At 46.4% G+C, this 26,191-nt stretch overlaps 1 protein-coding gene across 2 annotated transcripts in view; it reads right to left on the reverse strand.

The window, feature by feature from the left end:
• The window catches only part of LOC135056644 (protein FRA10AC1), a 330,853-nt gene that overhangs the window by 17,277 nt on the left and 287,385 nt on the right, over window positions 1-26,191 (reverse strand). For both annotated transcript variants that reach the window (XM_063962081.1, XM_063962082.1), the window contains exons 9-10: window positions 9,443-9,556; window positions 7,146-7,188 (exon numbers count right to left, since the gene is read on the reverse strand). In XM_063962081.1, the coding sequence (XP_063818151.1) occupies window positions 7,146-7,188; window positions 9,443-9,556 (157 nt within the window). The remainder of the gene's footprint in view (window positions 1-7,145; window positions 7,189-9,442; window positions 9,557-26,191) is intronic.

Genomic DNA, 26,191 nt, shown 5'->3' on the forward strand with positions numbered 1-26,191 from the left:
CGTAGTGGGTGCTGGGACTCCGTCAGGACCATGGGGAATAGCGGGCTCCGCAGGAGACAGGGCACATCTAAATAAAGCTTTTAGGATCACATGGTGCGTACTGGCTCCTCCCCCTATGACCCTCCTCCAAGCCTCAGTTAGGTACTGTGCCCGGACGAGCGTACACAATAAGGAAGGATCTTGAATCCCGGGTAAGACTCATACCAGCCACACCAATCACACCGTACAACTTGTGATCTGAACCCAGTTAACAGTATGATAACAAAAAACGAAGTAGCCTCTGAAAAGATGGCTCACAACAATAGTAATAACCCGATCTTTGTAACAATAACTATGTACAAGTATTGCAGACAATCCGCACTTGGGATGGGCGCCCAGCATCCACTACGGACTATGAGAAATAGAATTATCGGTAAGTAAATTCTTATTTTCTCTAACGTCCTAGTGGATGCTGGGACTCCGTCAGGACCATGGGGATTATACCAAAGCTCCCAAACGGGCGGGAGAGTGCGGATGACTCTGCAGCACCGAATGAGAGAACTCCAGGTCCTCCTTAGCCAGAGTATCAAATTTGTAAAATTTTACAAACGTGTTCTCCCCTGACCACGTAGCTGCTCGGCAAAGTTGTAATGCCGAGACCCCTCGGGCAGCCGCCCAAGATGAGCCCACTTTCCTTGTGGAGTGGGCCTTTACAGATTTAGGCTGTGGCAGGCCTGCCACAGAATGTGCAAGTTGGATTGTGCTACAGATCCAACGTGCAATCGTCTGTTTAGACGCAGGAGCACCCATCTTGTTGGGTGCATACAATATAAACAACGAGTCAGATTTTCTGACTCCAGCTGTCCTTGAAATATATATTTTTAATGCTCTGACAACGTCCAGTAACTTGGAGTCCTCCAAGTCGCTAGTAGCCGCAGGCACCACAATAGGCTGGTTCAAGTGAAAAGCCGAAACCACCTTAGGGAGAAAATGAGGACGTGTCCGCAGTTCTGCCCTGTCCGAATGGAAAATCAGATATGGGCTTTTGTATGATAAAGCCGCCAACTCTGAAACTCTCCTGGCTGAAGCCAGGGCCAATAGCATGGTTACCTTCCATGTAAGGTATTTTAAATCTACCGATTTTAGAGGCTCAAACCAATGAGATTTGAGAAAATTCAAAACTACGTTCAAATCCCACGGTGCCACTGGAGGCACTATTGGGGGTTGTATATGTAGTACACCTTTGACAAAAGTTTGTACTTCAGGCACTGATGCCAATTCCTTCTGGAAGAAGATTGATAAGGCCGAAATTTGAACTTTAATGGACCCCAATTTTAGGCCCATAGACAAACCTGCTTGCAGGAAATGTAAGAATCGACCCAATTGAAATTCTTCCGTTGGAGCCTTCTTGGCCTCACACCACGCAACATATTTTCGCCAAATGCGGTGATAATGTTGTACAGTCACTTCCTTTCTAGCCTTAATCAAGGTAGGAATAACTTCCTCTGGAATGCCCTTTTCTTTTAGAATCCGGCGTTCAACCGCCATGCCGTCAAACGCAGACGCGGTAAGTCTTGGAACATACAAGGTCCCTGCTGAAGCAGATCCCTTCTTAGAGGTAGAGGCCATGGATCCTCCGTGAGCATCTCTTGAAGTTCCGGATACCAAGTTCTTCTTGGCCAGTCCGGAGCCACCAGTATTGTTCTTACTCCTCTTTTCCGTATAATTCTCAGTACCTTTGGTATGAGAGGCAGAGGAGGGAACACATACACTGACTGGTACACCCACGGTGTTACCAGAGCGTCCACAGCTATTGCCTGAGGGTCTCTTGACCTGGCGCAATATCTGTCCAATTTTTTGTTGAGGCGAGACGCCATCATGTCCACCTTTGGTCTTTCCCAACGGTTCACAATCATGTGGAAGACTTCTGGATGAAGTCCCCACTCTCCCGGGTGAAGGTCGTGTCTGCTGAGGAAGTCTGCTTCCCAGTTGTCCACTCCCGGGATGAACACTGCTGACAGTGCTATGACATGATTCTCCGCCCAGCGCAGAATCCTTGCAGCTTCTGTCATTGCTCTTCTGCTTCTCGTGCCGCCTTGTCGGTTTACGTGGGCGACTGCCGTGATGTTGTCCGACTGGATCAACACCGGCTGACCCTGAAGCAGCGATTTTGCCAGGCTTAGAGCATTGTAGATCGCTCTTAGCTCCAGTATATTTATGTGAAGGGACGTCTCCAGGTTTGACCACACGCCCTGGAAGTTTCTTCCCTGTGTGACTGCTCCCCAGCCTCGTAGGCTGGCATCCGTAGTCACCAGGACCCAGTCCTGTATGCCGAATCTGGGGCCCTCTAACAGATGGGCACTCTGCAACCACCACAGGAGAGACAACCTTGTTCTTGGTGACAGTGTTATCCGCTGATGCATGTGCAGATGCGATCCGGACCATTTGTCCAGCAGATCCCACTGAAATGTCCGTGCATGGAATCTGCCGAATGGAATCGCTTCGTAAGAAGCCACCATCTTTCCCAGGACTCTTGTGCATTGATGTACTGACACAGTTCCTGGTTTTAGGAGGTTCCTGACAAGTTCGGATAACTCCCTTGCTTTCTCCTCCGGGAGAAACACCTTTTTCTGAACCGTGTCCAGAATCATTCCCAGGAACAGCAGACGAGTTGTCGGGGTCAATTGAGATTTTGGAAGATTCAGAATCCACCCGTGTTGCTGAAGCACTACCTGGGTTAGTGCTACACCGACTTCCAGCTGTTCTCTGGACTTTGCCCTTATCAGGAGATCGTCCAAGTAAGGGATAATTAATACGCCTTTTCTTCGTAGAAGAACCATCATTTCGGTCATTACCTTGGTAAAGACCCGAGGGGCCGTGGACAAACCAAACGGCAGCGTTTGAAACTGATAATGACAGTCTTGTATCACGAACCTGAGATACCCTTGGTGTGAGGGGTAAATTGGGACATGCAGATAAGCATCTTTTATGTCCAGGGACACCATGAAGTCCCCTTCTTCCAGATTCGCTATCACTGCTCTGAGTGACTCCATCTTGAACTTGAATTTCTGTATGTACAGGTTCAAGGATTTCAGGTTTAGAATAGGTCTTACCGAACCGTCCGGCTTCGGTACCACAAATAGTGTGGAATAATACCCCTTTCCCTGTTGTAGGAGGGGTACCTTGACTATCACCTGCTGAGAATACAGCTTGTGAATGGCTTCCAAAACCGACGTCCTTTCTGAGGGAGACGTTGGTAAAGCAGACTTTAGGAACCGGCGAGGGGGAGACCTTTCGAACTCCAACATGTAACCCTGAGATATTATCTGCAGGATCCATGGGTCCACTTGTGAGCGAGCCCACTGATTGCTGAAAATCTTGAGTCGACCCCCCACCGCTCCTGAGTCCGCTTGTAAAGCCCCAGCGTCATGCTGATGGCTTTGTAGAACCCGGGGCGGGCTTCTGGTCCTGGGCAGGGGCTGCTTGCTGCCCTCTCTTACCCTTTCCTCTGCCTCGCGGCAGATAAGACTGTCCTTTTGGTCGCTTGTTTTTATAGGAGCGAAAGGACTGCGGCTGAAAAGACGGTGTCTTTTTCTGTTGGGAGGGGGTCTGAGGTAAAAAAGTGGATTTGCCGGCAGTTGCCGTGGCCACCAGGTCCGAAAGACCGACCCCAAATAATTCCTCTCCTTTATATGGCAATACTTCCATATGCCTTTTGGAATCCGCATCACCTGACCACTGTCGCGTCCATAAACTTCTTCTGGCAGATATGGACATCGCGCTTACTCTTGATGCTAGAGTACAAATATCCCTCTGAGCATCTCGCATATAAAGAAAAGCATCCTTTAATTGCTCTAGAGTCAATAAAATACTGTCCCTATCCAGGGTATCAATATTTTCAGTCAGAGAATCCAACCACACTACCCCAGCACTGCACATCCAGGCTGAGGCTACTGCCGGTCGCAGTATAACACCAGTATGTGTGTATATACTCTTCAGTGTAGTTTCCAGCCTCCTATCTGCTGGATCCTTGAGGGCGGCCGTATCAGGAGACGGCAACGCCACTTGCTTTGATAAACGTGTGAGCGCCTTATCCACCCTAGGGGGTGTTTCCCAGCGCGCCCTAACCTCTGGTGGGAAAGGGTATAATGCCAATAACTTCTTGGAAATTAGCAGTTTTCTATCTGGGTTAACCCACGCTTCGTCACACACGTCATTCAATTCCTCTGATTCTGGAAAAGCTACAGGTAGTTTTTTCACCCCCCACATAATACCCCTTTTTGAGGTACCAGCAGTATCAGAGATCTGCAAAGCCTCCTTCATTGCCGTGATCATATAACGTGTGGCCCTATTGGAAAATACGTTTGTTTCTTCACCGTCGACACTAGATTCATCTGTGTCGGTACCCGTGTCGACTGACTGAGGTAAGGGACGTTTTACAGCCCCTGACGGTGTCTGAGACGCCTGAGCCGGTACTAACTGGTTTTCCGGCCGTCTCATTTCGTCAACTGACTTTTGTAATGTGCTAACATTATCACGTAATTCCATAACTAAAGCCATCCATTCCGGTGTCGACTCCCTAGGGGGTGACATCACCATTACCGGCAATTGCTCTGCCTCCACACCAACATCGTCCTCATACATGTCGACACACACGTACCGACACACAGCAGCCACACAGGGAATGCTCTAATCGAAGACAGGACCCTCTTAGCCCTTTGGGGAGACAGAGGGAGAGTTTGCCAGCACACACCAAAAGCGCTATAAATGTATATAAACAACCCTAGAAGGTGTTGTTTTTGATATAAGCGCTTTTAATATATCAATATCGCCAAATTATGCCCCCCTTCTCTTTGTTACCCTGTTTCTGTAGTGCAGTGCAGGGGAGAGTCCTGGGAGCCTTCCTCACCAGCGGAGCTGAGCAGGAAAATGGCGCTGAGTGCTGAGGAGAATAAGCTCCGCCCCTTTTCCGGCGGGCTTTTCTCCCGGGTTTTAAGAAAACTGGCCTGGGTTAAATACATACATATAGCCTTAATGGCTATATGTGATGTATTTATTTTGCCACTAAAGGTATTTAATATTGCTGCCCAGGGCGCCCCCAGTAGCGCCCTGCACCCTCCGTGACTGAATCAGTGAGACGTGTAGCAACAATGGCGCACAGCTGCAGTGCTGTGCGCTACCTTCATGAAGACTGAGGAGTCTTCTGCCGCCTGCTTTCCGGACCTCCGTCTTCAGCGTCTGTAAGGGGGATCGGCGGCGCGGCTCCGGGGCGAACCCCAGGAGGACCTGTGTTCCGACTCCCTCTGGAGCTAAGTGTCCAGTAGCCTAAGACTCCAATCCATCCTGCACGCAGGTGAGTTGGAAATCTCTCCCCTAAGTCCCTCGATGCAGTGATCCTGTTGCCAGCAGGATTCACTGAGATTTAAACCTAAAAAAACTTTTTCTAAGCAGCTCTTTAGGAGAGCCACCTAGATTGCACCCTTCTCGGACGGGCACAAAAACCTAACTGAGGCTTGGAGGAGGGTCATAGGGGGAGGAGCCAGTACGCACCATGTGATCCTAAAAGCTTTATTTAGATGTGCCCTGTCTCCTGCGGAGCCCGCTATTCCCCATGGTCCTGACGGAGTCCCAGCATCCACTAGGACGTTAGAGAAATGTAAAGGGTAATTACAAGGAGCTAGCAGCGGATTTGTTTATTAAAAGAACTCTATATAGGACGCGTGGGCACTCGCTTAGGTTAGAGGAGAGGAAATTCTGTACACAACATAGGAAAGGGTTCTTCACGGTAAGGGCAATGAAGATTTGGAACTCTCTGCCGGAGAGGGTAATAATGGCAGACTCTGTAAATGTATTTAAAAGCGGATTGGACAAATTCCTAACTGGTAAATGTATCCAGGGCTATAGCATTTAACATATTGACATTATATTATCTGGGGGTGGTAAGAATCATTGTTTTCATTTGATACTAAGCCATTACTTCAGCATACACATTATAATATGAATAGATTAATGCAGAATACAGGTTGAACCCGATGGGCAGTTTGCCTCTTTTTAACCTCATTGACTATGTAGGACTATGTACTGACTGCAATGTATACTAAAGGTTATACATGAGTAATCCTAAAGCACTGGGACAGGAGATTTGTTACACAGGTAAACCTACAAATATATGTTATAGTTCACAACAGCTTCTGTATTTAGACAGTTGCTTCCAATCACTAAGCAGTGCGGTGAAAGGTTCTCTACTATATTTACAGTGATGGACCGTATGATGCAATATATTGTCTAGCTTTAGCAAGGTTTTATTGTACATCTCTGAGCCTGTGACAAAGGCAATAGCGCCAAAATAAATGCTGGTCATAGGGGGTACTGCAACCAAAAACTGAATGCATGCAGAACATGGGACAGAAAAATCAAAATGCATGACATCATTCTTAATGCTAATACTTCTATTTTGTATAATATTACAACTTTACTTTCACGTGCACCTGCTGACTACTCATAATGTTGGCAGCCATTTGGTGACCTGAACCAATAGTCTGTATATCTCTCATTAGTTGATCCGATAGTTTGGGGTCTGCGCATGATTAACATGCTGCAATGCATTAGGGTGGGAGGTGGCGCCTGGAGCCGTACAACAAAATGGGAGGGGAGTGTCGGACCAGTTTTGTAAACGTGCTGAGCCACCGGACGCAGACTTCCTGAACCCAGCAGACCAGCTCTGTCGGCCAGAGTAAGCTTCAGCTAACGGAGACTGACCGAGGGCTGCGACCATTGCGATTGCAAATGCATGCAAGAGGCATCTATTTTCTATAGACACCTCCTGCTGCATTTGCATCCTGCGGCTGTTCAATACCAACCAAATTGGCAGTGCCATCTCAGGGCGTGTGGTGGTCACACACTCAGAGAAGTAAGGCAGCATTCTCTACCTGCCTCCCAGCCAGACAGTGAATGTCTGTCAGCATTGTGATTGGTGGAGAGTAGGGGCCCCAGCAAATTGCTTATGCAGGGCCTACAATGCTGTTAAGATGGCCCTGCACATCAGAAATCAGGCCCTGAGTTTGTTCAAAAGAATATTGGTTCAGCCAATATATAACATCAGCAGCCGCTGCTGCTGTATTTAGCTAACAAGTGCACTGCCGCAAAGTAAGAATAATGTAACATACCTATGGTGAAAATTCAGTTTGTAGGAACACTCCGGACACAGTCCTGTAAGAAGTTCACCATTTGTTAATTTGTAACAGCTTATGCACAAATCTTGTTATGGACTTCATTTTTAATGCTTCTTCCTTGTCTGTTCTATTCAGTGACCATTACTGCTGAGAAGCATAATACAGGAAGCATTCTTATTAGCAAAGCATATACTTATATTTTGTATCATTAATTTGTGCAATTACACATTAAATTGCTGTTTATAAAAAATGCAACATTCACTGTACTTCCGTTCTGCACCAAATGTTCCATAAATGAGCTTAAGCTGGTCATATGACGCCAGTTAATCAACTGCGCCAATGACAGAGACACAACCAAATACATATCTCTGTTAAAAACTTGCGGTTAAAGTTTCTTGAAGCGAATATACTGTATTGCTACTAATGGTTTTGAAGAAAAGCAGTTTGCATTCATAATGTAAAACAGGCCAAACTGCATTGTAAAACCTTAAACACAGTGGGGGTAATTCCAAGTTGATCGCAGCAGGATTTTTGATAGCAATTGGGCAAAACCATGTGCACTGCAGGGGAGGCAGATATAACATGTGCAGAAAGAGTTCAATTTGGGTGGGTTATTTTATTTCTGTGCAGGGTAAATACTGGCTGCTTTATTTTTACACTGCAATTTAGATTGCAGATTGAACTCACCACACCCAAATCTATCTCTCTCTGCACATGTTATATCTGCCTCCCCTGCAGTGCACATGGTTTTGCCCAACTGCTAAAAAATTTCCTGCTGCGATCAACTTGGAATTACCCCCAGTGTTAGGATTATAACATACACTGATAGGAACTATACTAGTAAAACAAATCTAAAAGAAAACAATTCATTTAAAATGAAAAAAAAAAAACTCAGAAAAAGAATGTTAAATGAATACTTAATACACTTGTTCATAATATTTGTTATGTCACTATCTGAAGGGTGTTTCCACTCTCCTGTCATCATGTTTAACCGCTGTATCTGACAAAGATTAGACTGCAGAGATTTGATTAGTGGAAGGGTGCCGCCTTGAAACGTGGATTATGATTGGATGGTTGATGCAGGGGCTAACCAATCATCTGACTGGCTTCACACAAGTTCTCAAACTTCCACTTACCCACATATAACTGACAAATGCAGCAATCAGACTTTTATGTTGGGACGGTAGAGAGGCATTTAATATGTTATGCAATATTCACAAACATGTAAGACCTTCCTAGGGGTTACTAGGTCAGCACTGTGAATCAGGGCACGTACAGTATGATATACAGATGCTGCAGCTTCTACCATACATTGAAGCCATTTAAATACAAGAAATATGTATATTTACATGGTTGATCTGGGGAATCTAAACTATTTACAAACTAAAAAACAAATCACAACTGAAGTCAGTGCAGTGACAGTATGTACCCCTCTTTTTTGGAACTCACTAATCTTATTCACATTTTAACCCTTTCATTACTTTCCAAAGTAGGATTAGGATTTAAATCAGAAACTTGGAGCATCATGAGTAAACACACGGGAAGTTTGGGGCTGAGCCCAGAAAATGCTCAAGAGAACATGGGATGGGCCGGCGCAGCACACTAGCAGAGAGGTGGGTATCCCTCAGTGCTACACCAATAGAGAATCAGTTGTGTATATCTGCCACAGGCCACAGAAGTAGTCACACAGTACATTTTACAATTAGGATACATACATCTTGATGGCCGTGACGACACCACTAACAGTTCCTATTAATTGCCACATCTGCAATCCTTATAATGCAGCATTTCCAAAACTTGGTCCTCAAGAAAACCTAGCAGTCCAGGTTATAAGGATATCCATGCTAGTGCCCAGATGGTATAGTTAAACAGACTGAGGTACTAATTAAGTTACCTAAGGATATCCTTAAATCTGGACTATAGGGTGCCTTGAGGAATGAGTTTGGGAAGCCCTATATAATGTATTAACAAAGGGGTGGCAATTTACTATTGAATTCAGGAATTAGTCAGTCAAATCTAATGGCCAGTGCAATCTTATAAGGAACCATATAAAATGTGCATCTACTTTCATCAAATGAAACGATTCCCTAAAGTTAGGTTCCAGCAGTAATATATTGGGGGTATCACTGGCCAAGAGGTTGCTGGGATTTGTCCGGCCATACCTTACTGTCACTCTGCACTGGTAACATGGCTGCTGTATTGGTTCGTGCTTACCCCACACAACTAGAGTTGCCAACTGGCCACTACTATTGTGGTGACATCAGAAGGACAAGACAAAACACACAACATACTCAGCTTTACAAGAGCGTTCCGCTTCTCTCCATGTTCCAAGTAGCCAAAATTCACTTCCCAACTTTTCAGCCCTTCCTTTTCCTCGCAGCGCTTGTTCCCACAGCAAAACTGACCTTGCGTAGCGAGAAATTAAAGAAACACATTCATCAGCTATAGCCTGCGGAATAGAATTTTTCCACAACAACCACTCATCTTATCATCTGGCTTTGAAAATGTTCACCAGTATGATACATAAGTATTGTACAGATGTGTCCTCATACAACTTGCCTCAATAATGTGACACGAGACACCCAGCGCTAGCAGAGTCGCACGGGACCTGGAGCGCCGAGAGGGGCTGTTTGGCCAAACTGCAGCAATAATGTATAAGAACCCATCTGTATATAGAAGAAAATAAACATAACTCAACCTAAATCTGCTGAGAAATACAGGCATGTACTTATCCAACATGCAATCCCATCAGGGAGGCATCTTATTGGCTCAAAAGTTATTATGCAGCAAGACAACGACCACAAACCTACAGAGAATGTCAATAAGAACTACCTTCAGCGTAAATAAGAACAAGGAGTCCTGGAAGTGCTGCTATGGCCCCCCACAGAGCCCTGATCACATCATCACTGAGTCTGTCTGGGATTACACGAAGATACAGAATGATCTGAGCAAGCCTACATCCACAGAAGATCTGTGGTTAGTTCTCCAAGATATTTGGAACAACCTCCCTGCCAAGTTCCTTCAAAAACTGTGTGCAAGTGTACTGTACCTAAAAGAACTGATGCTGTTTTGAAGGCAAAAGGGTGGTCACACCGAATATTGATTTGATTTCGATTTCTCTTACGTTCATTCACTTTGCATTTTGTTAATTGATAAAAAATAAGAATTTACTTACCGATAATTCTATTTCTCATAGTCCGTAGTGGATGCTGGGGACTCCGTAAGGACCATGGGGAATAGCGGCTCCGCAGGAGACTGGGCACAAAGTAAAAGCTTTAGGACTAGCTGGTGTGCACTGGCTCCTCCCCCTATGACCCTCCTCCAAGCCTCAGTTAGGATACTGTGCCCGGACGAGCGTACACAATAAGGAAGGATTTTGAATCCCGGGTAAGACTCATACCAGCCACACCAATCACACCGTATAACCTGTGATCTGAACCCAGTTAACAGCATGATAACAGAGGAGCCTCTGAAAGATGGCTCACAACAATAATAACCCGATTTTTGTAACAATAACTATGTACAAGTATTGCAGACAATCCGCACTTGGGATGGGCGCCCAGCATCCACCTCGGACTATGAGAAAATAAGATTTTACTTACCGATAAATCTATTTCTCGTAGTCCGTAGTGGATGCTGGGGACTCCGTCAGGACCATGGGGATTAGCGGCTCCGCAGGAGACGGGGCACAAAAATAAAGCTTTAGGATCAGGTGGTGTGCACTGGCTCCTCCCCCTATGACCCTCCTCCAAGCCTCAGTTAGGATACTGTGCCCGGACGAGCGTACACAATAAGGAAGGATTTTGAATCCCGGGTAAGACTCATACCAGCCACACCAATCACACCGTACAACTTGTGATCTGAACCCAGTTAACAGTATGACAACGTAGGAGCCTCTGAACAGACGGCTCACAACAAGAACAACCCGATTTTTTTGTAACAATAACTATGTACAAGTATTGCAGACAATCCGCACTTGGGATGGGCGCCCAGCATCCACTACGGACTACGAGAAATAGATTTATCGGTAAGTAAAATCTTATTTTCTCTAACGTCCTAGTGGATGCTGGGGACTCCGTCAGGACCATGGGGATTATACCAAAGCTCCCAAACGGCCGGGAGAGTGCGGATGACTCTGCAGCACCGAATGAGAGAACTCCAGGTCCTCTTTAGCCAGGGTATCAAATTTGTAGAATTTTACAAACGTGTTCTCCCCCGACCACGTAGCTGCTCGGCAGAGTTGTAATGCCGAGACCCCTCGGGCAGCCGCCCAGGATGAGCCCACCTTCCTTGTGGAATGGGCCTTGACAGATTTAGGCTGTGGCAGGCCTGCCACAGAATGTGCAAGTTGAATTGTGCTACAAATCCAATGAGCAATCGTCTGCTTAGAAGCAGGAGCACCCAGCTTGTTGGGTGCATACAGTATAAACAGCGAGTCAGATTTTCTGACTCCAGCCGTCCTTGAAATATATATTTTCAATGCCCTGACAACGTCCAGCAACTTGGAATCCTCCAAATCGCTAGTAGCCGCAGGCACCACAATAGGCTGGTTCAGGTGAAAAGCTGACACCACCTTAGGCAGAAAATGAGGACGCGTCCGCAGTTCTGCCCTGTCCGAATGGAAAATCAGATATGGGCTTTTATACGATAAAGCCGCCTATTCTGACACTCTCCTGGCTGAAGCCAGGGCCAGTAGCATGGTTACTTTCCATGTAAGATATTTCAAATCCGCCGATTTCAGTGGCTCAAACCAATGGGATTTGAGAAAATCCAAAACTACATTAAGGTCCCACGGAGCCACTGGGGGCACAACCGGGGGCTGTATATGTAGTACTCCTTTTACAAAAGTCTGGACTTCAGGAACTGAAGCCAATTCTTTCTGGAAGAAAATCGACAGGGCCGAAATTTGAACCTTAATGGACCACAACTTGAGGCCCATAGACAATCCTGTTTGCAGGAAATGTAGGAATCGACCCAATTGAAATTCCTCCGTGGGGGCCTTCCTGGCCTCACACCACGCAACATATTTTCTCCAAATGCGGTGATAATGTTGTGCAGTCACCTCCTTCCTGGCTTTAACCAGTGTAGGAATGACCTCTTCTGGAATGCCTTTTTCCCTTAGAATTCGGCGTTCAACCGCCACGCCGTCAAACGCAGCCGCGGTAAGTCTTGGAATAGACACGGTCCCTGCTGAATCAGGTCCCGTCTTAGAGGTAGAGGCCACGGATTTTCCGTGAGCATCTCCTGAAGTTCCGGGTACCAAGTTCTTCTTGGCCAATCCGGAGCCACGAGTATCGTTCTTACTCCCCTTTGCCGTATAATTCTCAGTACTTTGGGTATGAGAGGCAGAGGAGGAAACACATACACTGACTGGAACACCCACGGTGTTACCAGAGCGTCCACAGCTATTGCCTGAGGGTCTCTTGACCTGGCGCAATACCTGTCCAGTTTTTTGTGGAGGCGAGACGCCATCATATCCACCTTTGGTTTTTCCCAACGGTTCACAATCATGTGGAAGACTTCTGGATGAAGTCCCCACTCTCCCGGGTGTAGATCGTGTCTGCTGAGGAAGTCTGCTTCCCAGTTGTCCACTCCCGGAATGAACACTGCTGACAGTGCTATCACATGATCTTCTGCCCAGCGAAGAATCCTTGCAGCTTCTGCCATTGCTCTCCTGCTTCTTGTGCCGCCCTGTCTATTTACGTGGGCGACTGCCGTGATGTTGTCCAACTGGATCAACACCGGCTGACCCTGAAGCAGGGGTTTTGCCAGGCTTAGAGCATTGTAAATCGCTCTTAGCTCCAGTATATTTATGTGAAGAGACATCTCCAGGCTTGACCATACTCCCTGGAAGTTTCTTCCCTGTGTGACCGCTCCCCAGCCTCTCAGACTGGCATCCGTGGTCACCAGGACCCAGTCCTGTATGCCGAATCTGCGGCCTTCTAACAGATGAGCACTCTGCAACCACCACAGAAGAGACACCCTTGTCCGTGGCGATAAGGTTATCCGCTGATGCATCTGCAGATGCGATCCGGACCATTTGTCCAGCAGATCCCACTGAAAAGTTCGTGCGTGGAATCTGCCGAATGGGATTGCTTCGTAAGAAGCCACCATCTTTCCCAGGACTCTTGTGCATTGATGCACAGACACTTTTCCTGGTTTTAGGAGGTTCCTGACAAGTTCGGATAACTCCTTGGCTTTCTCCTCCGGAGGAAACACCTTTTTCTGAACCGTGTCCAGAATCATTCCCAGGAACAGCAGACGTGTTGTCGGGGTCAACTGAGATTTTGGAAAATTCAGAATCCACCCGTGTTGTTGCAGCACTACTTGGGTTAGTGCTACTCCGTCCTCCAGCTGTTCTCTGGACCTTGCCCTTATCAGGAGATCGTCCAAGTAAGGGATAATTAATACGCCTCTTCTTCGCAGAAGAATCATAATTTCGGCCATTACCTTGGTAAAGACCCGAGGTGCCGTGGACAATCCAAACGGCAGCGTCTGAAACTGATAATGACAGTTTTGCACCACGAACCTGAGGTACCCTTGATGTGAAGGGCAAATTGGGACATGCAGGTAAGCATCTTTTATGTCCAGGGACACCATAAAGTCCCCTTCTTCCAGATTCGCTATCACTGCTCTGAGTGATTCCATCTTGAACTTGAATTTTTGTATGTACAGGTTCAAAGATTTCAGATTTAGAATAGGTCTTACCGAGCCGTCCGGCTTCGGTACCACAAATAGCGTGGAGTAATACCCCTTTTCCTGTTGTAGGAGGGGTACCTTGACTATCACCTGCTGAGAAAACAGCTTGTGAATGGCTTCCAATACCGTCGCCCTGTCTGAGGGAGACGTTGGCAAAGCAGACTTTAGGAACCGGCGAGGGGGAGACTTCTCGAATTCCAACCTGTAACCCTGAGATACTACCTGCAGGATCCAGGGGTCCACCTGTGAGCAAGCCCACTGCGCGCTGAAATTCTTGAGTCGACCCCCCACCGTTCCTGAGTCCGCTTGTAAAGCCCCAGCGTCATGCTGAGGGCTTTGCAGAACCCGCGGAGGGCTTCTGTTCCTGGGAAGGAGCTGCTTGCTGCCCTCTCTTACCCTTTCCTCTGCCTCGGGGCAGATATGACTGTCCTTTTGCCCGCTTCTTATAGGACCGAAAGGACTGCGGCTGAAAAGACGGTGTCTTTTTCTGTTGGGAGGGGGTCTGAGGTAAAAAGGTGGATTTCCCGGCAGTTGCCGTGGCCACCAAATCCGATAGACCGACGCCAAATAATTCCTCCCCTTTATACGGCAATACTTCCATATGCCGTTTGGAATCCGCATCACCTGACCACTGTCGTGTCCATAAACTTCTTCTGGCAGATATGGACATCGCACTTACTCTCGATGCCAGAGTGCAAATATCCCTCTGAGCATCTCGCATATAAAGAAAAGCATCCTTTAATTGCTCTAAAGTCTGTAAAATACTGTCCCTATCCAGGGTATCAATATTTTCAGTCAGGGAATCCGACCAGACCACCCCAGCACTGCACATCCAGGCTGAGGCGATGGCTGGTCGCAGTATAACACCAGTATGTGTGTATATACTTTTTAGGGTAGTTTCCAGCCTCCTATCAGCTGGATCCTTGAGGGCGGCCGTATCAGGAGACGGTAACGCCACTTGTTTTGATAAGCGTGTGAGCGCCTTATCCACCTTAGGGGGTGTTTCCCAGCGCGCCCTAACCTCTGGCGGGAAAGGGTATAATGCCAATAACTTTTTTGAAATTAGCACTTTTCTATCTGGGTTAACCCACGCTTCATCACATACATCATTCAATTCCTCTGATTCAGGAAAAACTACAGGTAGTTTTTTCACCCCCCACATAATACCCCTTTTTGTGGTACTTGTAGTATCAGAGATATGCAAAGCCTCCTTCATTGCCGTGATCATATAACGTGTGGCCCTACTGGAAAATACGTTTGTTTCTTCACCGTCGACACTAGATTCAGTGTCCGTGTCTGGGTCTGTGTCGACCGACTGAGGTAAAGGGCGTTTTACAGCCCCTGACGGTGTCTGAGACGCCTGGGCAGGTACTAACTGGTTTGCCGGCCGTCTCATGTCGTCAACTGATTTTTGTAATGTGCTGACATTATCACGTAAATCCATAAACAAAGCCATCCATTCCGGTGTCGACTCCCTGGGGGGTGACATCACCATTACCGGCAATTGCTCTGCCTCCACACCAACATCGTCCTCATACATGTCGACACACACGTACCGACATACAGCAGACACACAGGGAATGCTCTATTGAAGACAGGACCCCACTAGCCCTTTGGGGAGACAGAGGGAGAGTTTGCCAGCACACACCCAAGCGCTATAATATATATGGGAACAACCCTATATAAGTGTTGTATCCTTATAGCAGCTTATATATAGTAATATCGCCAAAAAAAGTGCCCCCCCTCTCTGTTTTACCCTGTTTCTGCAGTGCAGTGCAGGGGAGAGTCCTGGGAGCCTTCCTCACAGCGGAGCTGAGCAGGAAAATGGCGCTGTGTGCTGAGGAAAATAAGCCCCGCCCCCTATTTCGGCGGGCTCTTCTCCGGAGTTTGTGAGATCTGGCAGGGGTTAAATACATCCATATAGCCTCAAGGGCTATATGTGATGTATTTTTTAGCCATAAAAAGGTATTATACATTGCTGCCCAGGGCGCCCCCCCAGCGCCCTGCACCCTCCGTGACCGCTGTGTGAAGTGTGCTGACAACAATGGCGCACAGCTGCAGTGCTGTGCGCTACCTCAGGAAGACTGAAAAGTCTTCTGCCGCCTGCTTCTGGACCTCTCTTCGGCATCTGCAAGGGGGGTCGGCGGCGCGGCTCCGGGACCGGACTCCATGGCTGGGCCTGTGTTCGATCCCTCTGGAGCTAATGGTGTCCAGTAGCCTAAGAAGCCAATCCATCCTGCACGAAGGTGAGTTGATTTCTCTCCCCTAAGTCCCTCGATGCAGTGAGCCTGTTGCCAGCAGGACTCACTGAAAATAAAAAACCTAAAAACTTTTTCTAAGCAGCTCTTTAGGAGAGCCACCTAGATTGCACCCTGCTCGGACGGGCACAAAAACCTAACTGAGGCTTGGAGGAGGGTCATAGGGGGAGGAGCCAGTGCACACCACCTGATCCTAAAGCTTTATTTTTGTGCCCTGTCTCCTGCGGAGCCGCTAATCCCCATGGTCCTGACGGAGTCCCCAGCATCCACTAGGACGTTAGAGAAATAGAATTATCGGTAAGTAAATTCTTATTTTCTCTAACGTCCTAAGTGGATGCTGGGGACTCCGTAAGGACCATGGGGATTATACCAAAGCTCCCAAACGGGCGGGAGAGTGCGGATGACTCTGCAGCACCAAATGAGAGAACTCCAGGTCCTCCTCAGCCAGGATATCAATTTTGTAGAATTTTACAAACGTATTTGCTCCTGACCAAGTAGCTGCTCGGCAAAGTTGTAAAGCCGAGACTCCTCGGGCAGCCGCCCAAGATGAGCCCACTTTCCTTGTGGAATGGGCTTTTACAGATTTTGGCTGTGGCAGGCCTGTCACAGAATGTGCAAGCTGAATTGTACTACAAATCCAACGAGCAATAGTCTGCTTAGAAGCAGGAGCACCCAGCTTGTTGGGTGCATACAGGATAAACAGCGAGTCAGATTTTCTGACTCCAGCCGTCCTGGAAACATATATTTTCAGGGCCCTGGCTACGTCCAGCAACTTGGAATCCTCCAAGTCCCTAGTAGCCGCAGGCACCACAAATAGGTTGGTTCAGGTGAAACGCTGAAACCACCTTGGGGAGAAACTGAGGACGAGTCCTCAATTCCGCCATGTCCGAATGGAAAATCAGATAAGGGCTTTTTCAGGATAAAGCCGCCAATACTGACACGCGCCTGGCCCAGGCCAGGGCCAACAGCATGACCACTTTTCCTGTGAGATATTTTAACTCCACAGATTTAAGTGGTTCCAACCAATGTGACTTTTGGAACCCAAAACTACATTGAGATCCCAAAGTGCCACTGGAGGCACAAAAGGAGGCTGTATATGCAGTACCCCTTTTACAACGTCTGAACTTCAGGGACTGAAGCTAGTCCTTTTTGGAAGAAAATTGACAGGGCCGAAATTTGAACCTTAATGGACCCCAATTTCAGGCCCATAGACACTCCTGTTTGCAGGAAATGTAGGAATCGACCCAGTTGAATTTTCTCCGTCGGGCCTTACTGGCCTCGCACCACGCAACATATTTTCGCCAATTGCGGTGATAATGTTTTTGCGGTTACATCCTTCCTGGCTTTGATCAGGATAGGGATGACTTCATCCGGAATGCCTTTTTTTTTTCAGGATCCGGCGTTCAACCGCCATGCCGTCAAACGCAGCCGCGGTAAATCTTGGAACAGACAGGGTCCTTGCTGGAGCAGGTCCCTTCTTAGAGGTAGAGGCCACGGATCCTCCGTGAGCATCTCTTGAAGTTCCGGTTACCAAGTCCTTCTTGGCCAATCCGGAACCACGAATATAGTGCTAACTCCTCTCCATCTTATCAATCTCAGTACCTTGGGTATGAGAGGCAGAGGAAGGAACACATACCCTGACTGGTACACCCACGGTGTTACCAGAGCGTCTACAGCTTATTGCCTGAGGGTCCCTGGACCTGGCGCAATACCTGTCGAGTCTTTAATCATGTGGAAGACTTCTGGGTGAAGTCCCCACTCTCCCGGGTGGAGGTCGTGCTGAGGAAGTCTGCTTCCCAGTTGTCCACTCCCGGAATGAATACTGCTGACAGTGCTATCACATGATTTTCCGCCCAGCGAAGAATCCTTGCAGCTTCTGCCATTGCCCTCCTGCTTCTTGTGCCACCCTGTCTGTTTACGTGGGTGACTGCCGTGATGTTGTCCCACTGGATCAACACCGGCTGACCTTGAAGCAGAGGTCTTGCTAAGCTTAGAGCATTGTAAATGTCCCTTAGCTTCAGGATATTTATGTGAAGTGATGTCTCCAGGCTTGACCATAAGCCCTGGATATTCCTTCCCTGTGTGACTGCTCCCCAGCCTCGCAGGCTGGCATTCGTGGTCACCAGGACCCAGTCCTGAATGCCTAATCTGCGGCCCTCTAGAAGATGAGCACTCTGCAACCACCACAGGAGGGACACCCTTGTCCTTGGTGACAGGGTTATCCGCTGATGCATCTGAAGATGCGACCCGGACCATTTGTCCAGCAGGTCCCACTGGAAAGTTCTTGCGTGGAATCTGCCGAATGGGATTGCTTCGTAGGAAGCCACCATTTTACCCAGAACCCTTGTGCATTGATGCACTGAGACTTGGCTCGGTTTTAGGAGGTTCCTGACTAGCTCGGATAACTCCCTGGCTTTCTCCTCCGGGAGAAACACCTTTTTCTGGACTGTGTCCAGGATCATCCCTAGGAACAGAAGACACGTCGTCGGAACCAGGTGCGATTTTGGAATATTGAGAATCCAATCGTGCTGCCGCAACACTACCTGAGATAGTGCTACACCGACCTCCAACTGTTCCCTGGATCTTACCCTTATCAGGGAATTGTCCAAGTAAGGGATAACTAAAATTCCCTTCCTTCGAAGGAATATCATCATTTCGGCCATTACCTTGGTAAAGACCCGGGGTGCCGTGGACCATCCATACGGCAGCGTCTGAACTGATAGTGACAGTTCTGTACCATAAACCTGAGGTACCCTTGGTGAGAAGGGTAAATTTTTACATGAAGGTAAGCATCCTTGATGTCCCGAGACATCATGTAGTCCCCTTCTTCCAGGTTCGCAATCACTGCTCTGAGTGACTCAATCTTGAATTTGAACCTCTGTGTGTAAGTGTTCAAAGATTTTAGATTTAGAATCGGTCTCACCGAGCCGTCCGGCTTCGGTACCACAACAGTGTGGAATAATACCCCGTTCCCTGTTGCAGGAGGGGTATCTTGATTATCACCTGCTGGGAATACAGCTTGTGAATGGCTTCCAAAACTGTCTCCCTGTCAGAAGGAGACATTGGTAAAGCCGACTTTAGGAAACGGCGAGGGGGAGACGTCTCGAATTCTAATTTGTACCCCTGAGATATCACCTGAAGGATCCAGGGGTCTACTTGCGAGTGAGCCCACTGCGCGCTGAAATTCATTGAGACGGGCCCCCTACCGTGCCTGATTCTGCTTGTAAAGCCCCAACGTATACTGAGGGCTTGGCAGAGGCGGGAGAGGGTTTCTGTTCCTGGGAACTGGATGATTTCTGCAGCCTTTTTCCTCTCCCTCTGTCACGGGGCAGAAATGAGGAACCTTTTGCCCGCTTGTCCACGAAAAGACTGCGCCTGATAATACGGCGTCTTCTCATGTTGAGAGGTGACCTGGGGTACAAACGTGGAATTCCCAGCTGTTGCCGTGGCCACCAGGTCTGAAAGACCGACCCCAAATAACTCCTTAATAAAGCAATACTTCCAAATGCCGTTTGGAATACGCATCACCTGACCACTGACGTGTCCATAACCCTCTACTGGTAGAAATGGACAACGCACTTAGACTTGATGCCAGTCGGCAAATATTCCGCTGTGCATCACGCATATATAGAAATGCATCTTTTAAATGCTCTATAGGCAAAAATATATTGTCCCTATCTAGGGTATCAATATTTTCAGTCAGGGAATCCGACCACGCCAACCCAGCACTGCACATCCAGGCTGAGGCGATTGCTGGTCGCAGTATAACACCAGTATGTGTGTAAATACCTTTTAGGATACCCTCCTGCTTTCTATCAGCAGGATCCTTAAGGGCGGCCATCTCAGGCGAAGGTAGAGCCCTTACAAGCGTGTGAGCGCTTTATCCACCCTAGGGGGTGTTTCCCAACGCACTCTAACCTCTGGCGGGAAAGGATATAATGCCAATAACATTTTAGAAATTATCAGTTGTTATCGGGGGAAACCCACGCATCATCACACACCTCATTTAATTTCTCAGATTTAGGAAAACTACAGGTAGTTTTTCCTCACCGAACATAATACCCCTTTTTGGTGGTACTCGTATTATCAGAAATGTGTAAAACATTTTTCATTGCCTCAATCATGTAACGTGTGGCCCTACTGGAAGTCACATTTGTCTCTTCACCGTCGACACTGGAGTCAGTATCCGTGTCGGCGTCTATATCTGCCATCTGAGGTAACGGGCGCTTTAGAGCCCCTGACGGCCTATGAGACGTCTGGACAGGCACAAGCTGAGTAGCCGGCTGTCTCATGTCAACCACTGTCTTTTATACAGAGCTGACACTGTCACGTAATTCTTCCAACAGTTCATCCACTCAGGTGTCGACCCCCTATGGGGTGACATCACTATTACAGGCAATCTGCTCCGTCTCCACATAATTTTTCTCCTCATACATGTCGACACAAAAGTACCGACATACAGCACACACACAGGGAATGCTCTGATAGAGGACAGGACCCCACTAGCCCTTTGGGGAGACAGAGGGAGAGTTTGCCAGCACACACCAGAGCGCTATATATATACAGGGATAACCTTATATAAAAGTGTTTTTCCCCTTATAGCTGCTGTATAGTTAATACTGCGCCTAATTAGTGCCCCCCTCTCTTTTTTAACCCTTTCTGTAGTGTAGTGACTGCAGGGGAGAGCCAGGGAGCTTCCCTCCAACGGAGCTGTGAGGGAAAATGGCGCTTGTGTGCTGAGGAGATAGGCTCCGCCCCCTTCACGGCGGCCTTTTCTCCCGCTTTTTTTAGGAAAACTGGCAGGGGTTAAATGCATCCATATAGCCCAGGAGCTATATGTGATGCATTTCTTTAGCCATATAAGGTTTAAAACGTGTTTTATTGCGTCTCAGGGCGCTCCCCCCCAGCGCCCTGCACCCTCAGTGACCGGAGTGTGAAGTGTGCTGAGAGCAATGGCGCACAGCTGCGGTGCTGTGCGCTACCTTATTTGAAGACAGGAACGTCTTCTGCCGCCGATTTTTCCGGACCTCTTCGCTCTTCTGGCTCTGTAAGGGGGCCGGCGGCGCGGCTCCGGGACCCATCCAGGCTGAACCTGTGATCGTCCCTCTGGAGCTAATGTCCAGTCGCCTAAGAAGCCCAATCCACTCTGCACGCAGGTGAGTTCGCTTCTTCTCCCCTTAGTCCCTCGATGCAGTGAGCCTGTTGCCAGCAGGTCTCACTGAAAATAAAAAAAAAACCTATTGAAACTTTTACTCTAAGCAGCTCAGGAGAGCCACCTAGATTGCACCCTTCTCGTTCGGGCACAAAATCTTAACTGAGGCTTGGAGGAGGGTCATAGGGGGAGGAGCCAGTGCACACCAGCTAGTCCTAAAGCTTTTACTTTGTGCCCAGTCTCCTGCGGAGCCGCTGTTCCCCATGGTCCTTACGGAGTCCCCAGCATCCACTTAGGACGTTAGAGAAATAAACTATTAACACTTCCACCTTTGAAAGCATTGTTACAGTAGTTTGTAGCATCTTGTTCCACACCTGCACACATACATACATATACACACACACACACACACACACACACACACACACACACACACACACACACACACACACTCGATTTCTACAAAGAACAATATGATTTCTTTTATTTACTGTTAGGTTTATGAAAAATGTCTTATTGTTAAATGAAATAACCTGCCTCTACAGTCGTTGAAATAAAAGACGACAGACGCTGGTTATCGAAAAGTTAAATAGTTAAAAAAATAATAATAATCAATAAAACATAAAACTTTTCCATTTGTTTGTATCACTAAACACTGTAATGGAATCCTAATGGATAGTGCACCCAAGGGAGAATTAGAGCATAGATGTGATCACCACCTAATGGTGTGTGTACATGGGCACTGAGCCTACATTACCCAACCGCTGCCTTCCAGCCAATAACAGACACCGAGTAGGAGCTCTAGGTTGTCCATGCAACCACTCAGTGTAACGTGTGAACATTAAGCCTGTTGGGGCCCTTAACTGAATGTGAACAGCCAATTCTACAGGGTGTTTAAAAAAAATAAAAGGTAACTGAAACTTGTATGTGTATCTTATGTGATACAGAAGACATTCAGTGACAGCCGGTATGCCACAGTACGCCATTCAGGAATGTGCATGGTGTGTGGAACATTATTTCCGAAGTTACGGGACAGGACGGAATGGCGGGTCTTCCTTGGCATCTGTAACAACTGGGTTCCAGGACAATTCCCAGAGACCTGCACCATCAAACAAAACTATCCTGTCTTGGGTGGAAATGTTCCGGCAAACAGGGTCTGTGGCTAATCATAACAAAGGACATCCCGGCAGACCCCGAAGCACCACGAGCAATGTGTCAGGATGGAAAAAACTTCCAGTTACCCTTTTTTTAAATTTTTTTTATACACCCTTGATGTTCCCCATATACTCCATTAATGCTTATTTAAAGTCCGAGTTACATTACATTATGTTGAATGACACACAGATTCCCTCACTTCAGGGTCAAGAAAGTGTTCATTGCGTAGGTCTGCATTACACCAATAGCTTCTCATGGCCCTCTTCAACTATCTTAGTATTCTCAAATTCCAGGTGTATAGTCCCCATCTGTACATGGTATGGGCATGCTTCATTTTACTGCAATTTAAGCTTCTTTTACCTACACTTTTGAGAACAATACTGAAACTGGGCAGCTACCTATCAGCAATGAGGTCTTCCTCCAGGTTCTCTGGTTTCCTACCACAACCCAGAAATATAGTGGTAGGTGAATTGGCTGGGGGATGGGGGCAGATATAACATTTGCAGAGAGAGATAGATTTGGGTGGGGTGTGTTCAAACTGAAATCTAAATTGCAGTGTAAAAATAAAGCAGCCAGTAGTTACCCTGCACAGACACAATATAATCCACCCAAATCTAACTCTCTCTGCACATGTTATATCTGCCACACCTGCAGTGCACGTGGTTTTGCCCAACTGCTAACAAATATGATGCTGCGATCAACTCAGAATTACCCCCATAGACTTTAAGCTCCGCTGGGGCAAGGATTGATGAGAATGGGCAAATATGCTCTGCACAGTGCTGCAGAATATGCATAGACTACATAAATAACTGCAATAAATGAATAAATGCAGCATATTTAAAAAGCTTTACTAAAAAAATAATTCATATGCAAAAACCAAAACCGGGCAATTTAGTTCAGTGCAAAAACATTTAAAGATTTCACTGTATTCAGTTCTGGTGCTTCGTTTTAATATATTGCAGATGTGTTAGCTACAGGTTAGGACAGATGTTACAGAACAATACAACCTGCCACGTAAGCTACAGTAAATACTATAAGAATGTGAATATCAGTACAAAACCAGAGTCGTTTTTATAACGAAAATAATTAATCAGCGTTCAATTATATCTCACGGGATATATCAGTAAAGTACTTCAAGTGACCAGTTTTGCTTTAAGTTCATCAGCTGATTATTAGGCATCTTCATGACGCTTCTCATTTTCCCATTGCTAGGCTCTGCCCCCATCCTCTCATTGTAACCCATAATCACAGGCTGCCTACTTGCCTGCATTGCTGCAGCTAACGGCCTCCAACTGAATGGGTTTCTACAAACTAGTTACCAGCCAACACTGCTAGCCACTGCATGGCGTATGATCCCAGGAGCAGCTTACATGGATGCCTGTCTGTGCCGCACGCAAGACCTGGTAATACAATGTATTTGTCAGCTGCTAGATCCAGATCCTGTTGTGGAAGGAGAAATCACAGCAGTTTCTGAACGATTAACCTGAAAGTGCTCCGAGTTAAGCTGCTAACAGGTAGCTCTGCCAGATCCCCCCACTGTGAGGTTTTTATCAGCAACATATGCCAGCTCCTAACGCCTTATATTCACTGATGGATAATACAGGGCCTGAGCCACACAACCTAATACATTGCCTGCATTGCAAAGCTCCATAGGATAGATGAGAAAGGTCCACACATTTAAAAGCACTTTACATTACAGGAACTCAAATATAGTATATACAATATAAATTAGGTTCCATGGTCAGGGCCAGTAACATTCATAGAGCACAAATAGTACTATTTAACTTCCATCTTCAGATGACTGAATGCTGCTGAAAGCCTTAGGGGGGATTTATCAAAGCTTGGAGAGATAAACTACTAACCAACCAGCTCCTCTCATTTTTCAAACACAGCCTGGAACGTAGCATTTAGGAGCGGATTCGTTGCTACTTTAGCTCTATCCAAGATTTGATACATCTGCCCCTAATTGCAAAATGAATGCCGCCCTAGAACATCTAATGAGTCTGATAAAATATAACTGCTACATATACTGTATATGCGTGGCTTCTATACAACGGCATGCATCATAATATGTACAAAAAGATATTTCAAACACCTGCGCGCCCTGCTAGCGAATAGGCTGCTGGAACTAAATGTGACTCAACCAATCACAATAGTAAGACAAAAACAACAGATAATATTTCCTGCGCACTTATCCTTCAGGGTATATAACCAGAAATTTCTTAAAATGTCTAGAATGTCAAGTCTATAGCCCGGACGGGTGTTTGGATCCCGTTGTTGACTCCGCGTATCTGTATTTTTGGTCTTGATTTGAGGGACTGCCTCCCACTTCACTCCTGCCTTTATGTGAATATTGTTCTAGCATTGGCCCGAGTGTGTATCGCTCGCACCTGGATGGCTGGTGCTTCTCCACCATCTGCTGAATGGGTTGCCCTTATAAATTCTACCCTTTCCCATGAACGATTTATGTACACTAAACGTAATTCTCTATTGAAATTTGATAAGATTTGGGCTCTTTGGAGGAACTCCCCGTACTCTATTGACCCCCTGCTTTAAATAATGAGCCTGTGTGTCGGTTGCAGTGGTGTACTGCTTCTGGTATGGCCCGGCCCGTCTCCCTTCATTTTCTTCTCATGTATTCTAGCACGATACTTGATTCTCTAGATTACTCTTCTATATTTGTTTTGATGTGTTCTGATGAGTGGATGTGACTGTGTCCTATATCCACATAACGCACTTAATATGTAGAAGAACTACTTACAAAGCACAAATTTGATTTTGTAACTGTTTATTAGAATTGTTTGTTATAATGTTCTTTTTTGTTTTGTTTTTTTCTGTTTTTCTCTTGCAAAACAATAAAAAAATACCTGATTTAAAAAAAAAAATGTCTAGAATGTCCGTAGATATGCAGTTCACTTAATCAAAATAAATTCACTTAAAATAGGTGCAAATATCCACATAAAAAGTAAAAATTCAGTCAATTTCTTATCTCAAGTACAAGTTTAATGTTTAAAATTCACAAAACAATTGTATAAACATGTGTAGCAGAAGCAAACGTCACAGGAAGGCAGAGTAAAAAGCGTACAGTAAATAGGGGAAGCTATAAAAATAGCCCCTATACGCTTTTTACTCCGCCTTCCTTTGAAGGTTGCTTACGGTACACATGTTTATACAATTGTTTTCTGAATTTTAAACATTAAACTTGTACGGAATACACTATGTTTTCCCACCGTTTGTGTGAAGAGGAGATACGAAATTGACTGAATTTTGACTTTTTATGTGGATATTTGCACCTATTTTAAGTGACTATTTATTTTGAATAAGTGGACTGAGTTTCTACGGACATTCTAGACATTTTAAGAAATTTCTGGTTATATACCCTGAAGGATAAGTGCGGAGGAACTATTATCTGTTGTTTTTATGCATCATAACATGACCATAAAGAACACAACTCTCTTTGGGAATAATGGCGCAATCACCGTAGTAGCGATTATTTGCAGCAGAATGTAATTATGTGATCATACATTTCTATAGTCAGACAAAAACACGGAGAGAGGGATACCGTCTTTGTTGCAGTCTATTTGCCTATATGAGTGTATTTTCCTGCATAGTCCATGTCTCCCAATACAGTACCAGCGCACGTGAAGCTGTCTAATCTGCTTAGAGAAGATGGACACTTATCCTGTTTAACATCTGAGTGGTAACCACCCGCTGATCGTGTCAGCAACGATTACCAGGGGTTACGTTAAAAAAAAAAATGCAATGACTTTCAAGGA

The sequence above is a fragment of the Pseudophryne corroboree genome, chromosome 3, assembly GCF_028390025.1.
Source record: "Pseudophryne corroboree isolate aPseCor3 chromosome 3, aPseCor3.hap2, whole genome shotgun sequence".
In the NCBI taxonomy this organism is placed as follows: Eukaryota; Metazoa; Chordata; class Amphibia; order Anura; family Myobatrachidae; genus Pseudophryne; species Pseudophryne corroboree.